This window comes from Natator depressus, chromosome 8 (assembly GCF_965152275.1).
Source record: "Natator depressus isolate rNatDep1 chromosome 8, rNatDep2.hap1, whole genome shotgun sequence".
NCBI classification, from domain to species: Eukaryota; Metazoa; Chordata; order Testudines; family Cheloniidae; genus Natator; species Natator depressus.
The window spans coordinates 4,714,024-4,729,382 of NC_134241.1; the positions used below are offsets into that span (position 1 = coordinate 4,714,024).

The following is a 15,359-nucleotide window of genomic DNA, read 5'->3' on the forward strand; positions in this document are numbered from 1 at the left end:
ATTCTTCTGCCTCATCATTCCATGCCCTACATTCACTCATCTCCTCTCCACCTCACAGCTCCTCCTGCCTCACCTTCACCACGTGTGGGAGATATGAAAGGGAAAAAGAGAACAAGAGAGCAAAGTGCATGTGCCCTAGAGCCTCCAAGATAACACCATCCTTGGACTCCTAAAACAGGTCACCCACACAGCAATAACAGGAATGTAAAAAGTCTCTCCAGCTGGACAGAAGACTGCATCCCATCTTGTCAGACTCAGGTCTGGCCATAGTGATCACGCACATGCCAGCCACAGTAGATTGTTATAATACATCATACTTGTGGGTGAATCCACAGAATCTAAGGAACCTCCATTGGTTCAGAATACAGCTGCCACCTTATAACATGCAGATTGACAGGAGCACATCACTTTGGGGCTTGGATCCATGCACTATCTGCCCATGAGCTACCAAGTCCTGGTCTTAATCTTCAAGACTCTCAGTGCTCTGGGACCAAGCTATCCAAAGACTTTTCCCTTCTGGGACCACGGACTCAGGCACTGTGCAGTCAGTAGGAATAAGATCAGCTGCCATGGAACACCCTTGCTAGATGAGCTAAGGCAGGCCATAAATTTACAATTTTTGGATAGCACTCAGATACTATGGGGGGCAGGGGGGAACAGGGTGTGAGAACCTACACAGAACAGAGAAATAGGGTTAGTCATTCCAAGCTCTTACATAGCACTTTTCATCAGTAGATCTCAAAGCACTTTACAAGGGTATAAAGTATCAGTATCATTGATGTAAGAAATCACCTGGCATCAGAGAAGATTACAATCACAGAAGACGACGTCATTACAAAAGATCCCAAGAGGAGACAGACTATTAAGCCAAGTAAATTGCTGAAAGAACAGGGAACATAAAGATGGTAATTTCTATATCCACTTTTTGGACCACAATTTAAAACATTTGGCTGCCTACTGATTTTTGTGCAATTGCAGCACTCTGGGAATAAAGCTGCAAGCTTTGTGAGTCCTACTGACATACCACAAGGAGCTTTCAAATATATCCAGCTCAGCTTTTGGTGCCTTTTAAATATTTCCTCATTCTGTAGGTGACAATGTGGCATTCAAGTAGTACAAATCTAATTTTAAAGCATGCTTCTCATTCATTTTCATTGCTGCTTTGATTTGTTTTATTAGCAAGCTTCTTTGTGTGATGACAGAATTCATTACAGCCTCCATGAAGACAATTACCAGCTCTTATCTATAAAACTGGAGGAAAGGGGGAAAAAAGTGTGACATGCATCAGCAAAACATGGCTAACAGAAAGAATTAGAAAGTTAGTATTGAAGGAAAAACATATAATCAAGGGTTTGTCAAGTAATAACTGCAGGACAAAAATTCAAAATAGCTGTGTGCCAGCTGAGAGAATGGATGAAATCAGTTACCCATGTTAGCTGGTTTTAGGTAAGGAATACAGTTAATCTGTATGAGACATAACACAACACTAAAAATACACCATTTTAAAAAGTGCCGAGACAACTTTCCTTTTCTGTAAGGCAGGACCGTGTGCCTTCACAAGAATGTCTGTCATGATTTGTTGACAAAACGTAGCTGGGGGTGGTTCTGTGTTTATTCTGAGTAGAGTTGATATAATGTGGAGCTTCCTATCTTCCCTGGCTACCATGACAGTAGATATCAAAGTTTCATTTTGATTAGATGAGCTTCAAGGTTCTAGAAGCCATCACTAAAGCTCCTGGAGGACTACAGATAAAGCCAGTCAGGGGAGCCAGTAACTCATCTGGTGATCTAATCAGATCTCTTTCCAGAATAATGGAAATAAATATTCACAACTACTGCAATCCTGGGTTTTGAGGGAAGGTGGGGTCTGGCATCAGGAGAACTGGGGTGAAATCCTGGCCCCAGTGAAGTCAATGGGAGTTTTGCAACTGACTGCAGTGGGGCCAGGATTTCTCACCCCTGGCTGTGTGATCCTAGGCAGATTAACTCTAAGATAGATAATATTATCCCAGTATTCTCTGCCAGACTGTAATGCTTCATTCACCATCTGTAAAGCAATTTAGAACTTCTGATGGAATATGATAGGGAAACAAAGTAATATTTCACCCGTTCTCCACTATCCTCACATTATGCTAGTACGTTCTCTTTCTGCTGCTCCAAGTAGCAATGTCGTACAAAACGTTAGGAAAAAACAGTACTGTTAGAGCATAATTCCAAATTATTTGGATATACAAAGTCTACAGTTTCCAGAGAATGTGCCAGAAAGACAACATGCTGCCCCATGGAGAACTGGGAAGCAGCAAAGGGATCAGCCAGACCTTGGAAAGAAAGCCAACCTTCTACTATCTACAAGGGGAGTAAGGAAAGGAAGGGACAAGTGGGTGGAGAGGAGAGTGGGTTGCTGTCTGAGACAGGTGGCAGAGAAAGGAGGCAGTGGATAGATCAGGGAGTTCTCTGTAGAGGAAGAAGGAGGTAAGAGCAAAGGAAGCAACAGCAAAGAGCAAATGAGTAGATCTCAGCCCCACTTACTGTGAGCATCAGCCACCACCAAAGCTGCAACTTATTTCTCTAGAGGGGATTAAGATAGCAAAAAGAACTTTGGAATTGTGAGAGACTCTGCACAAAGCACTCCCCTACTGCAGCAGTCATCATCGGTGGGGACCCTTCCCCCCATCTGGAGTATTTGACATAGCGACAACAGCCATGTCCAGTAATCCCCTTTTGGGGTGTTTTCCACCTTCCTGCTGGTCTTTGGTAGGAAACTAGTTTGCCGCCTGATCCAGGCTTCATTTGGTAGCCAGGGATGAATAGAGACCGCAATGCTAGGTGACAGACAGAGATCAACTCTGCATTCAAAGGAGTGGGAGATGGGAAAGAGGCTGCCCTTTATCCAAACCCGAGCCCCTCCAGAATTAAGTATTCTGCCCTGACTTAAGAGAAAGCAGTAGAATGCCGGGCCTGTTTCACTGTGGGCAAACATGTGAGCTGCTGGAGAGCTGCCTGAATACATGCTCAGAATAAGCAGCGAAGGCTCACAATGAGTGCTAATTTGAGCAATAAAACTAGCAACATTGTCAGATGCAACCCCTTTGCAGCTGCGCCCTATGCTGAGCACCTGCAGCGGGGCCAGCGGTGAAACGTAAATCAGAACTGTGCTGCTAACGTAGGAGGCGGGGTGGCAGGAGGGAAGCCCAGACATTAATCATGCAGATGGCAACTGCGGAGTATTTGGACTTACTGTAAAACATGCAACCTGGTTCATGCTGTGGAAATTGGGAAAGCGTTCACATTTGATGCTTCTGGAGAAGGGCTTAGCGAAGCACAGCAATTTGATCACCAGAATGAACACAAGAGGCATCATCTGTGACGAGGTAAGGAGATAGGACAGCAAGGGCACTACAGCATGGCCATATCTACACTAGCGAGGTTACAGCGGCACAGCTGTACTGCTGCAACTGTTCGCTGTAAGATCGCTTGTGTAGCCGCCCTGTGCAGGTGAGAGCTCTCCCACTGACAGCGCTGTCCACATCGGCCTATTCTGTCCATGTAACTTATGTCGCTTGGGTGTGTGGTTTTTTCACCTCCCTGACGGCGACATAAGTTGTACAGACAAAAGTGGTAGTGTAGACGTAGCCTTACTAACAAAAGGGAAGCAGAAGAGGTATTTCTAGGGCCCTCATCATTGTAGTATCTAGGTTCCCTTGCATGGGAACGGCTGACACTGTGGGGGTACTGTATTATGCAAGTTGGTGCAAGGATACACATTCCTCTGACTGGTGGTGGGTGGGGGGAAGAACAGAAAAACAGGAAGGGAGAAATTTTTTTTAAAAAAATCACTTTCCTCTTGGCTACTACAGGAGACTGAATATTGGGACAGACAGATGGCTTACTAGCCTTTGTGTAGCAATTCCTGTCTGTTTTAAGAGATGGAGGAAATCATAGGAAAAGGAAGCCAGCTAGGAGGTCAGTGTGTGATGTTTTGACTGCAAACAGGGATCTGACTGGAATGAGGGTCAATTACTTTCTGCTATTTAAGATTTGTGGTTTTTCACTATTTAAGAACAAAAATCCAGCCACCAATGATATTTTTCACCAAACATAAGCACAGAAAATGCAATTTCCACTCCCTTTCTCCATTCCCTCATTTTCTACTCCCTCATTCCACCATCACTGTGTCCATGAGCCTGCTCTGCTATTTAGTACAACACTGGCTTGGTACGAGGTACAGTCAGCTTGAGAGTGGCCGAGCTGTGTTACAATCAGTGTGTCAGTAAACTCCGAACCCTCCACCTGCACTACTGCTTGGGAGTCACCTACATTGGAATGGACATGAGCAAACACTCAAAGAAGAAAAAATGGTTACTAACCTTCTGTCAAGGTTCCTTCCCCACTCTGAACTCTAGGGTACAGATGTGGGGACCTGCATGAAAGACCCCTTAAGCTTACTCTTACCAGCTTAGGTTAAAAGCTGCCACCACCTAAGTGTTATACAAAGAACAGGGGAAGTGCCCACTTGGAAACGTTCCCCCCTCCCAAGCACTACACCCCCTTTCCTGGGGAAGGCTTGATAAAAATCCTCACCAATTTGCACAGGTGAACAGACCCAAACCCTTGGATCTTAAGAACAGTGAAAAGCAATCAGGTTCTTAAAAGAAGAATTTTAATTTAAGAAAAAGTAAAAGAATCACCTCTGTAAAATCAGGATGGTAAATACCTTACAGGGTAATCCGATTCAAAACATAGAAAATCCCTCGAGGCAAAACCTTAAGTTACAAAAAGACACAAAACCAGGAACATAAAATAAGTTGTGCTGAACGGAATGTATCAGCCATTTAAACAAAACAGAATCTAATGCATATCTAATTAGATTGCTTATTAACTCTTTACAGGAGTTCTGACCTGCATTCCTGCTCTGGTCCCAGCAAAAGCATCACACAGAGAGAACCCTTTGTTTTTTCCCCCCTCCAGCTTTGAAAGTATCTTGTCTTCTCATTGGTCACGTTGGTCAGGTGCCAGCGAGGTTATCTTAGCTTCTTAACCCTTTACAGGTGAAAGGGTTTTTCCTCTGGCCAGGAGGGATTTAAAGGTGTTTACCCTTCCCTTTATATTTATGACACCTTCCATAACTGTTGTCCTTCGAAATGCGTTGCTCATGTCCATTCCAACCCCCCACCCCTGTCGGGGTTAGCCAGCAAGAAGGAACTGAGGGGGCTGTAGGGACCCTTTATACCAGCGCTATTAGCGTGTGACCCCAGGGGGCACCAGTGCCAACTCAACAGATACCACTGAGGGAAAACTTTCTGGCGGCAGTGCTTGGGGCAAGCACACACCTACACTGGAATGGACATATCAGATATTAAATGGTTAAGAACAGATATTACACTTGATCTTAGCTACATAGACCGAGACGCAATATGAACAAGCACTCAAAAGAAGAATTTAACAGATAAAAAACAAATCTGTTGAAATTATAAAAACAAAAGCGAAGTCTGCTGAGTTTAATAATAAATAATCCGAAGGTACGTACCTTAGCTTTAAAATCAGGGCCTTAATTATCTGACAATCTCCCTTTTGCCAAGAAATTTCATAGCTTCAGAATTCTATCTGCATGTCTCTTTATTATGAACAAACCTTCTATTCTTGTAATTCCAGCACAATTATTAAATCTATGAGCCATAAATGAATGTATCAATTTATCTTAATTTCTGAAATACAATGAGCCTCTTTCAGTTAAAAAGAAAGAAAAAAGGGTCTTTGCTGAGATTAGAGTAAATTTAGCCCTTCATAAATTACCATCTCTGGACTGAAATAAAACACTCTGCGTTTCAGAGAGAATAAGCAAACAGATGAATGAAGGAGTCTTGTTTCCTGTAGATCAAGCAGTGTGACTGCTGCAGCATGAGACACACAAAGGAATGGCATAGCCACTGTCATCGCTCTTGGAAACCAGCATTTTCAAAAGGGGACCAAGAGAAAGAAGATGAATGCTGCCTCTGCCCTCTCCTGCAGAGAATTACAATATTACACAATTTCATTACACAACACTGAAAGGGATAAATGGATCCAACTGTAATGGAATCTCCAAGGGGAGATTCTCCCCCCGGCCCAGCAGAGAGGACAAGAGACCTCCAATATGGCTTTATTACTTAGCCTTTTGTAAATAAACAATGGGAGGACAGTATCATTTATGGAGTGGTAACTGCCAGATGAACAGAGTCTGATAGGTCTTTAAACAGCATAAAGTCGTGCAGATTTGTGAAACTACTTGGTGAAAGAAACAAATAAGATATGAACTGGAGCAGGGACTCTGGCTGCCTAAGCTGAACTATGCATTGTTTCATGGTCATTGCTACCATCTGTTGGACCCATACTGACGCCAGCCAGTTTCTTTCAGTAGCCCCTAGGACTATAAGAATCAAAATGCTCATGCAAACTGTTAAAGGAAAATTGCAAATTAAACCACCACTGAGTTAAACACAGATATGGGGTTGAATTCCCTCTAGGGCATAAAGGGGCCTTCTGTACAGAAATACATTTTAACTATCCTTTAAAAATTAATTCCCTCTGTCTGTGAAATCCACTGCCACTTCCAGATTCACAGAAGATATCTCAGGATGCATGATTTCATGGCTACAAAGGTAACAGGAGTCTCATGGGTTGCAATGACACCATTTTTGCTCAGCAAATTCATGCGCCACACAGACCCATGTCTTGGGCTCAGGCAATCAGCAGTGGTTAACAGAACCTTCCCCAAGCCAGGTGAGTCATCACCATCAGTCACTTACTATTCCAAATGTTTGGGGCTTATGCAAAATGAGAGCAGTCTTAGTCTAGCTCTTAGCAGCCAGGACTGCTTGGTTAGAGACTAAACCATCCCCATCTCTGGCTTCTCTAAACCAGGACTGAAACAACCAACTGTTAAGCGTGGAGATGTCTGCATAGCCATTGCCCATACTGTGCCTGTTCTGTGAAAAGGCAACTTTATTCATCAGAGTCTACTGATCCAACATTCTTAATGAGTTCTACAATGAGAAAAAGTGAAGCCAGAGTTCTGCAGATGTCAGTAAGGAGAAAACATATCAACGTGGGAGGTGAGAATTTTCACACACTTCAATGGCTTCAGAAGAATGGAAGATTATAAAAGACGTAGGTATCTCAACAGCATTAAAGCATGGCCAATAGAGTGTCTCCTTATGTCATCCTCAAATGTCTAAGAGTTTAACAGTCACAACTGGGATAAAAAATAGCCTCATTCATATGAAACGACCATTGTCAGAGCCTCAAAAACATACGCACTGCCATCCTGGATTAGACCAGTTCTCCATCTAGACCAGCATCTGGCCTTTGGCAGCAGCTGGGCACTTCAGAGGAAATGCAAGAAACCTCATAGCAAGGAGAAACGTCTTCCTAATACACATCAGATCTCAGTTTGTGCCCTGAAGCATGACAGTTTATATTTATTTAGAGGTAAAAAAATTGCAATATAACTATGTTCTTACTGTCCATGTATATATCTAACCCTCTTATGAATCCTACCAAACTCCTGGTCTTACTGATGTACGGTGGCACTGAGGTCCACCAGTTAATTATTTGTGTTGTGCATAAACACATTCTCTTTTTATCAGTTTTAAGTGGCAGGCTCCTTGATGGTCTCTTGTACGTGTATCATGGAAAATAGCAGGCTCCTATCTCCCTTTTCTTACGCCATCCACTTTTTTATACCTCACCTATGCTCTTTGCTCTGCCCTTTACACCAAGTCTCAATCTTTTCAATCCCTTGTGGTATACAAGTCTTTCAATGGCGGGAGAAGGGGCAGGGTTTGGTTTGCAGTACCCATCCTGCACTCACCCCCTGAAGGGGCACAATTTCAGATTTCAATGGGGGGAGGGTGCAACTGTCAGTGGGGGCTCAGGGGCCACTTAGGTCTGAGGAAGCTCTTGAATTTTTTGAAATGGCAGAGAACATTATGACGCCAGAAATGATTTAGATAATCTTCTCCAGTTCTGGTATGAACTCTGGGCCAGATTCTTATGTCTGCCTCCCGCTTTACCCACATTTCCACTCCCACCCCCTGAAGTTTTCCAGCTATTTGTATATAGATAGGCACCCAAAAAATAATCTGGATCCCGTCTTGTGGTTACCATTTTAAGTAAGCTGCAGCTGTCTCCTGGATAAGGATGTGGGGTCAGAAGAACAATAGAGATAAAGGAGAGAGAGAAAAAGTGGGTGAGAAGACAAGGGCCATAAGAAGAGGGGAGTTTGGCAGAGGAGAGATGATCAGCTTGTTTTCATGGTGAAATGCGGTCCTTTAACCCATCAGCAGTAGCTGCTGCTGTTGGGGCACTTTGGCTCCAAGCAGCTCCTACTTCTGAGGCACAGCCACCAAGGTGGGGTGAAGATCCTGACGATTCTGCCTCCCTCAAAGCCCCACATCGCTCCACTCTGGGCTTCTCCCCCCCACCCCACACAGTTGCCGCCACTACCTGATTCAGCTGTTTGAGAGCCTCTGAGGAAGAGCCAGAGGCGACAGTTCCCCCAGTGGCCCCCCGAGCTGCCCACACACCAGGGTGCAGAGACCCCAGAGGAAACCACCCTCTGTTACAGCTTGGTTACCAGGCTCCCCATTCTCTTCTCCCTCCTCCCGGGGAGGGGATGGCTCATCAGACTCTGTGGATAGGGGGAAATGGGCTGTGCCAGTGCCAGGGTTGCAGGGAAGGTGAATACTGTGGCTGAGGGGACCCCATGAGTGGCAGCTTCCCCCGCACCTCCTGGGGAGCTGGGAATCTCTCCAGGGCCAGGCAGCGTCCATGTCACAGAGGGAGCCTGAGAATTAGCACAGAGCCCCTTCCTCAGCGGCCGCCACCGAAGATCCCCTGCCCCAGCCCCATGCTATCAGGAAGGAGCCCAGAGCAGGAGCGGCCTCCTCATCCTGGTCTTGCAGCTCCGGACAATAGGATAGGCACAACAGGTGCTGCCGCCACTGATCCCTTCAATGCCTGCCCTCCCCCACCCAACTCCCAGGGAACCCTTCCGAAAGCGAACAGGTGGCATGAAGCACAGGGGGTTGGTAACTGCTCACCCCATCTAAGTGGCCCCCCTGCATTAACTGTTCTTACAGCTCCAGTCCCATGTGGCTGGCTGGGCTCAGCTCCCCACTCAGGACATTGCGACCACTAGGGTGGCAGTGCCGCTCAGGTTTGGCCCAGCCCCCACATTCCTGTGAGTGGCATTGTAATCTGGCACATGGAGACATCACTCAAAATCTGGCCTGGCCAGCCTCCCGTCACGATCGGGGTCAAACGAGCATCACTGTGATCCAAGCACAGGTCGCAACGTCAGGAGTAGGGAACAAAGCCCAGCCAGACCCGTGGGACCAGAACAGCTGGCAATTCTTTTGGTGCATATTGTCAACCCTATTTTGGACCACCACCCGCAGGTTGAGAAACCCGGTTTTAGATGAATGTGCACTATTGATTTAGAGAGAGGCATCCTGTTCAGTATTTTCCAATCCAGTATGACATAGAGAGAGAGAGAGAACGAACACACTGCAGTTGCACAGACAAGCACCCAGGAGTTAGGAAAGGCCAGAATTAAAGTTGTCTGTGCAATCTCAGTTCAGCCCCCTTGTGTTTACGCATTATGTTAGTCTAATTACATGACAGCACACTACTTTTTCCACAGGACCTCTGCCTCATTCAATGCACACGATGGGCCCCCTCTAGAAATGAATCAGGTTAGATAGTAAAGGAGGCTGTCTGTAGGACTAACTGCGTCCTTTCCCGATAAAGTTGGAAGGTTCTCCTTCCTTTCATCCCCCCACTGATTCCAAGTTCGTCTCCTTGTCCAGCCAGTCCCAGTCTCCACACCTCTCCTCATCCAATCTCAGTGTTCACACATTCCTCCCGCATTTTTCTCACCAGCTCCCCTCCCTCCATCTCCTCCAGTCCCAATCTACTTCCTTCCCTCCCCGGTTCAGCTTTTGTCTCCTCTGCATTCAACTCAAATGGCTTTATTCTCCAGAAGGGGGTACCATTGAGTACACAGGAGACAGACTCCCTGCTCTCAATTCCAGTGCACAGCCCCATTTTGGCCTGCAGCGGCTGGTAGCAAGCATTACAGGAGAAGCCCAGCTTCGCTCCTGTAGCCCTGGCCTGGAGGGGGCACACTCATCTGTTCTGTGGAGATGGTACATACGCAGCATGGTCAGCACTAGCAGCTGTGAGGGAATGGAGCATGCTCAATGAGGATGGAATCTCTGGAAATTTTAGCTACTAAAAACCAAAGTCGGAGATGTGTGATTTTTCAAAGGCTTATAACTTGGCCAGCTTTGCTCTCCTTGTGAAAATACACCCCAAAAGTACATCCCTCAAGTCCTGTTCCAGAGCACAGGGACACTAGAACTTTTCAAAGAAAACGCTGCCAGACACCTGTTTTAAACAACATGGGCAAAATGTATTTCCCCCTAACCTTGTTCTTGAACACAACTGAACTATTTTGGCTAGAATTTTCCAGAAAACATCATCCTAAGGAAGATACCCTGGCATGGAAAATTCCAGCACAAATGATTAAAGTTTGAGAAAGTTATATGCAACTGAAAACAGGACCTTGTAATGAGAAATGTCAAGCAACCTTACTAATAGGTGGAACTGCAGGCCTTGCTTATATTGAATACTGGTCCTAAAATGGACCCTGTGGCACCACACAGGTAATATTTTGTCACATTTCAAATTGACTATCACTAATGCTTTGTTTTCTGTGTCTTAGCCAGTTTAATTCATGACAGTGCTATCCCTACTTACAACCACCCATACCTTTTGAACATCTTGTTATATACACACAAGAGATAACTTTTGCTCCATACCTCAGAGAGCTTCTTAGTTTTCAAGATCTTTTCAAAGCAAAAGTAATTTTCAGAGAACATAGCTCACCTTAAAGGATATTTCATACTGTTCTCCTCCCCATATCTCCAGACCTGCATCATACCCTCCCAGCTCCCAGAACCACTTTCTATCGACTGCAAACAGTCCTCCAGCCATTACAGGAGACCTTAAGGAAAAACCAGACTCCGTATTACAAACATATTCAAGATACAGCGTTTCAGCTGAACATTAAGAAAAACAAGATACCATTAATATTTCTCTCACCACCCACTCCTAGTGCCTCTGCAACCTCTGTCAGAGCATCTACCAGTTGTCCTTGCTTTACAACCCTTTCCCACTCCTTGCAACCCAGGAGGATTGGACAGGGCTCCCTTCGGAACCAGTCAACGCCACTCCTCATATTGGCTACTTGGTTCACTGTTGAGTGACACAAGGAATTCCCTCTTCTGGAGGGACCCCCAACATGTTACATATGCAGTCCTCCTTGCCCTTCCAGCCTGGGAAGCAAGAGACCAGAAATCAAGTTTCCTAGCATGATTGGTAAGTTTTTGGGCTTGCAGTCAAAAGCTGGATCTTCAGTTTTTTGATGCAGAAATTTGACACAATTCTATCGCCCTTTAAGGCTGGCAGGCACAGCAACAATGAAACAGTTTGATCCCAAATGATTGTTTCTGTAATCCACAACAATCATCAAAATTGGTCTAATTATTCTACTGGGTTTTACCTGAGAATGACATATGAGCTATTTGTTAGTGTCCCTAATGTCATGTCACAAACGTATGTTCCAAGGATCTTGGTAACAGATGACTACATTAGACATTACAATTTTCATTAACTTAACTTCTGCAGAGTTTAGGTTTCCAAAAAGCAGCCATAGGAGGAGACTGTGTCCACAGTTCTTGGTCTAAATGAAACGTATTACCCAACAAAATAAATAGCTGCTAGAAACAGAGGGTAGTTTACCACCAACTTGTGACTCCCCGTACAACAAGGCATAAGCAACCCTATAACAGGGCACCTTTTGTTAGCCATCTGTCACCACTCTGCATTTCAACAACTTACTCAAAGGGGTCACTAGAATCAGGTTTCTGTAATTCAGGAGGGATAGGGATCCGCTTGTAATACATCTCCCAGTCAAATGCCCCTCGCATCGCATCTCCAGCTTGGGTCTCATATCCAAAGTGGTCATGGTCAATTACATCAATCATTGGGCACACAATAGTCTTGCGGTTCCGAGCAATGCGGTCTGAGGATCACAGAGAAATAAATTAGTAAGCATGTAGCTAGTGGCCCCTTTCACCAATAGTTACAAGGAAAGTATCTACAGGTATGAAGCCAATATTAAAACAAGAGTCTACTTTATCTCATTACCACAGAACCACCACCATACAACTAGTTATAATTCCAATACCATAGTCCAACTTGTATGCATCACTAAACACCTTCAGATCTAGAGAAGCTGTCTCATTACAGAATGGGTGAATTTTCTGCTTTGCTGTTTTTCTGTTTTTTCCTTAAAAATTGCATGTTGGTTCAGTGTATATGAACATGAGGAACCAATTATATTGGCCAGAATTAGGTTAGAATTATATTTTCCAGGTAATGTGCACCTCAGTTCTGACCTGTGCTATCATTTCCCCTCAAACTAAAAGGTCAAGTCTGCACTGCAATCATAGGATGAAACTGCAGCTTTTGTAGACACACCTGAGCTAGCTTTAATCTAGCTAGCTTGCATACAGGTGGCAGTGAAGATACAGCAATACAGATGTCAGCATGGGCTAGTCAACCAAGTAATTACCCAGGGTTCTGGGGGAGCATGTACAGCCCGCATTGAAACCCACAATGCTGCAGCTTTACTACCACCATTACCTGAGCTAGCCAGGTTAAAGCTAGCTCAGGTATGTCTATACGAGCTGCAGTTACATCCCATGACTATAGTGTAGACATACCCTAAATCTTCTCTTGGGCAAAGGCTCCATGTCACATCAAAATATCTGGTGTTATATGTATTTATGACATCAATTTATCATAAGTTATACGTACATGATATAGAAAAATTAGGCACTTACTCCGGTAATAGCCACCCTATGGTGTGAGAGAAAAACTGAATGCATCACAAATGGAAACAAAAAACCTGGATAACTCCCCACCCTTCTCAATGGTCCCGTGCCACTTAAAATGCGAGACTAAACAGACTGTTTTGCATGTTTAAGGACTTTGCAGAGCCCACAAAACTCATTTTAACAAGTGACCTGAATGTGACCCCTTCTGCACTGGTTGAAAGCTAGTGCAATAACCCATTATGCCACCTAACCCCAATAAGCTTTGAAGTGTCGTGCCAGAATCTGGCAGGAAGTGATTCAGACTAATGGCATAACTAATCTTGGCAGGCTCTAGAAACATACATCTGTGCCTCCCCTCAATCTTTAATTCCAGCTGAAAAATACCGAGACAGGATTAGTTCCAACCTAGACATCTGGAACTTCAATATTCATTTTATTAACAAGTTTTCTTAACTAGAAGTTAACTTTAAGAACCAAAGTGACAGATAATATATTGTAGACTCTAAGGAACATCTGTAACAAAAATGTTTTATATTTTTAAATTAAAGCATACTGTACATGTTCTCATTTCAAAGGCATTTGGACTTTTGTTTCCATTCCCTGGGGCTCAGAAAGTTGCAAATGTTTTACACCATGCAGAATTAATACCAGACACACAAATTGACAGGCCGCGAAAGTAACAGCATTGCTATATGAGAACCCAGATGACAATTTTTCATTTTGGTTTGTGACTACATTTTTTTCACCTCTTGGTGTTACTGTCATTATTTGCTAGACAGATGCCATGTTTCACCCCAGAGTTGGCTGCATTCCCATGGCACATATGTCACTTGAAATAGGCTTGTAGAGCAGCCTGATACTCTTCAGGATTAAAGATGCTATATAAAACTGCATTGCAACCTTAAGTAAACTGGATGCTCCCAGATGCGCGCTGTAAGTCATGTGGCTGGTTTAGTAAGCACAGTCTTTCTGGTCCTACAAGTGTCCAGAGTCCAAATCTTGGCACTGGTCACATGCAAAAAACCCAGGTTGAGTGGTCTCATCCTCCTTTCCATTTGGGCATTGCACAAAACTAACTTGCAGTTCGGCACAAGTAGAGTCTCACTGAAAGGTAGGTCCAGAATTAGATCAGTAGGGGAGTGGGGTGCTGCAGGTCAGAATTAAGATGCACAGGAAAAAAGCCAGTTCCCTTGAAAAAGAGAACATTGTCCATTTAATAAGATACATGCGAAAGAATTCACCTTATGAAACTGCAATCCTGTTAAAGACTATTTTAAAGACCACTTTGTAAAGGATCACACACATTCTAGGTGTACATAGCAGCAGTTCACATTATCCATAAAATATGATTTTCCACGTTTGCAGATTAAATATATTTCCATAGAAAAAGTCAAGAGCTATTTAAAAACTACAAGCTTAGCTTTATGTCCTTCAACTAATTTCTCTTTATGAGCTGCTGAATGACTACATGAATGGTTTGCTCTTCCAGCAAACTATAAATTATGCAAGAGTTCTTAGTGGGGGGTAACAGAACATGATCCCTGCTTTTAATTAAACAAAAAAACTGTTTTGGGGGAAATTGTGGGTTTTATGACGCTCGCATAGAGAAATGCATTGTACTGAAGACTACAGGTCGCTGACAGCTCTCCCAGGATTTTCTTTAGAAAGTCAGTTTTCCAGATAGTCATTTATTTTCTCCTTTGGACATTTCTGAATGAGAAGACAGCAGCCTGGACATACAATAAACCATATGCCGACATCTGTCACCAGCTTTTTACCAGCCTGAAGATCAGTTTTGGGAAACACTTCAAACAACCTCCTTACCTAGCAGAGGTGGCAGCCAGTTCACATTGGCCTCGCAGTGAGAATCCAAGAATGTGATAACATCTCCTATTGCCACAGAGGCTCCCAGCATTCGAGTTCTTATTAGCCCTTCTCTCTTCTTGGTGCGCAGGATTCGGACATTTGGGAACTGGGCCATGTAGTCTTCCAAACGTTTCTTCAGATGTTCTGGGTAAAAGAGGAAAGTTAAAGAAGGTAACAATCACTCCTTAAGATGTAGCTCCCTCCTTAGTTGTTAGCTGTCTTCTGAACATGGTATTGAACAGTCTTTAACTAATGCACTAATAGGAAAGAGTGTCCAGGCAAGATGGAAGAAGTATGAGTAATCTTTAAACTGTGGGTTCAAAGTTTGCTCATGGATCTGGACCTCTGAAGTTTCCATGAACTCAAAGAGGACAACAAATGGATGGAGGAGCTTAAGACTAGAAAGAAGTTGGGGGACAAGAGAACACACAACAGAGCAAAAGCTAATTAACAGAACCTTGGGATAACAATGGAACTATTGACCAACAGCAGGGTTGCTCATGAGGAGTAGGAGACCAAGCTTTTCCAGGAACTGAATCTGGATTAAGT

General features: G+C 44.1%; 1 protein-coding gene across 2 annotated transcripts in view; it reads right to left on the bottom strand.

The window, feature by feature from the left end:
* GALNT10 (polypeptide N-acetylgalactosaminyltransferase 10) overlaps nt 1-15,359 on the bottom strand; it is a 124,141-nt gene that overhangs the window by 18,449 nt on the left and 90,333 nt on the right. For both annotated transcript variants that reach the window (XM_074960247.1, XM_074960248.1), the window contains exons 5-7: nt 14,769-14,954; nt 11,944-12,127; nt 10,930-11,047 (exon numbers count right to left, since the gene is read on the bottom strand). In XM_074960247.1, the coding sequence (XP_074816348.1) occupies nt 10,930-11,047; nt 11,944-12,127; nt 14,769-14,954 (488 nt within the window). The remainder of the gene's footprint in view (nt 1-10,929; nt 11,048-11,943; nt 12,128-14,768; nt 14,955-15,359) is intronic.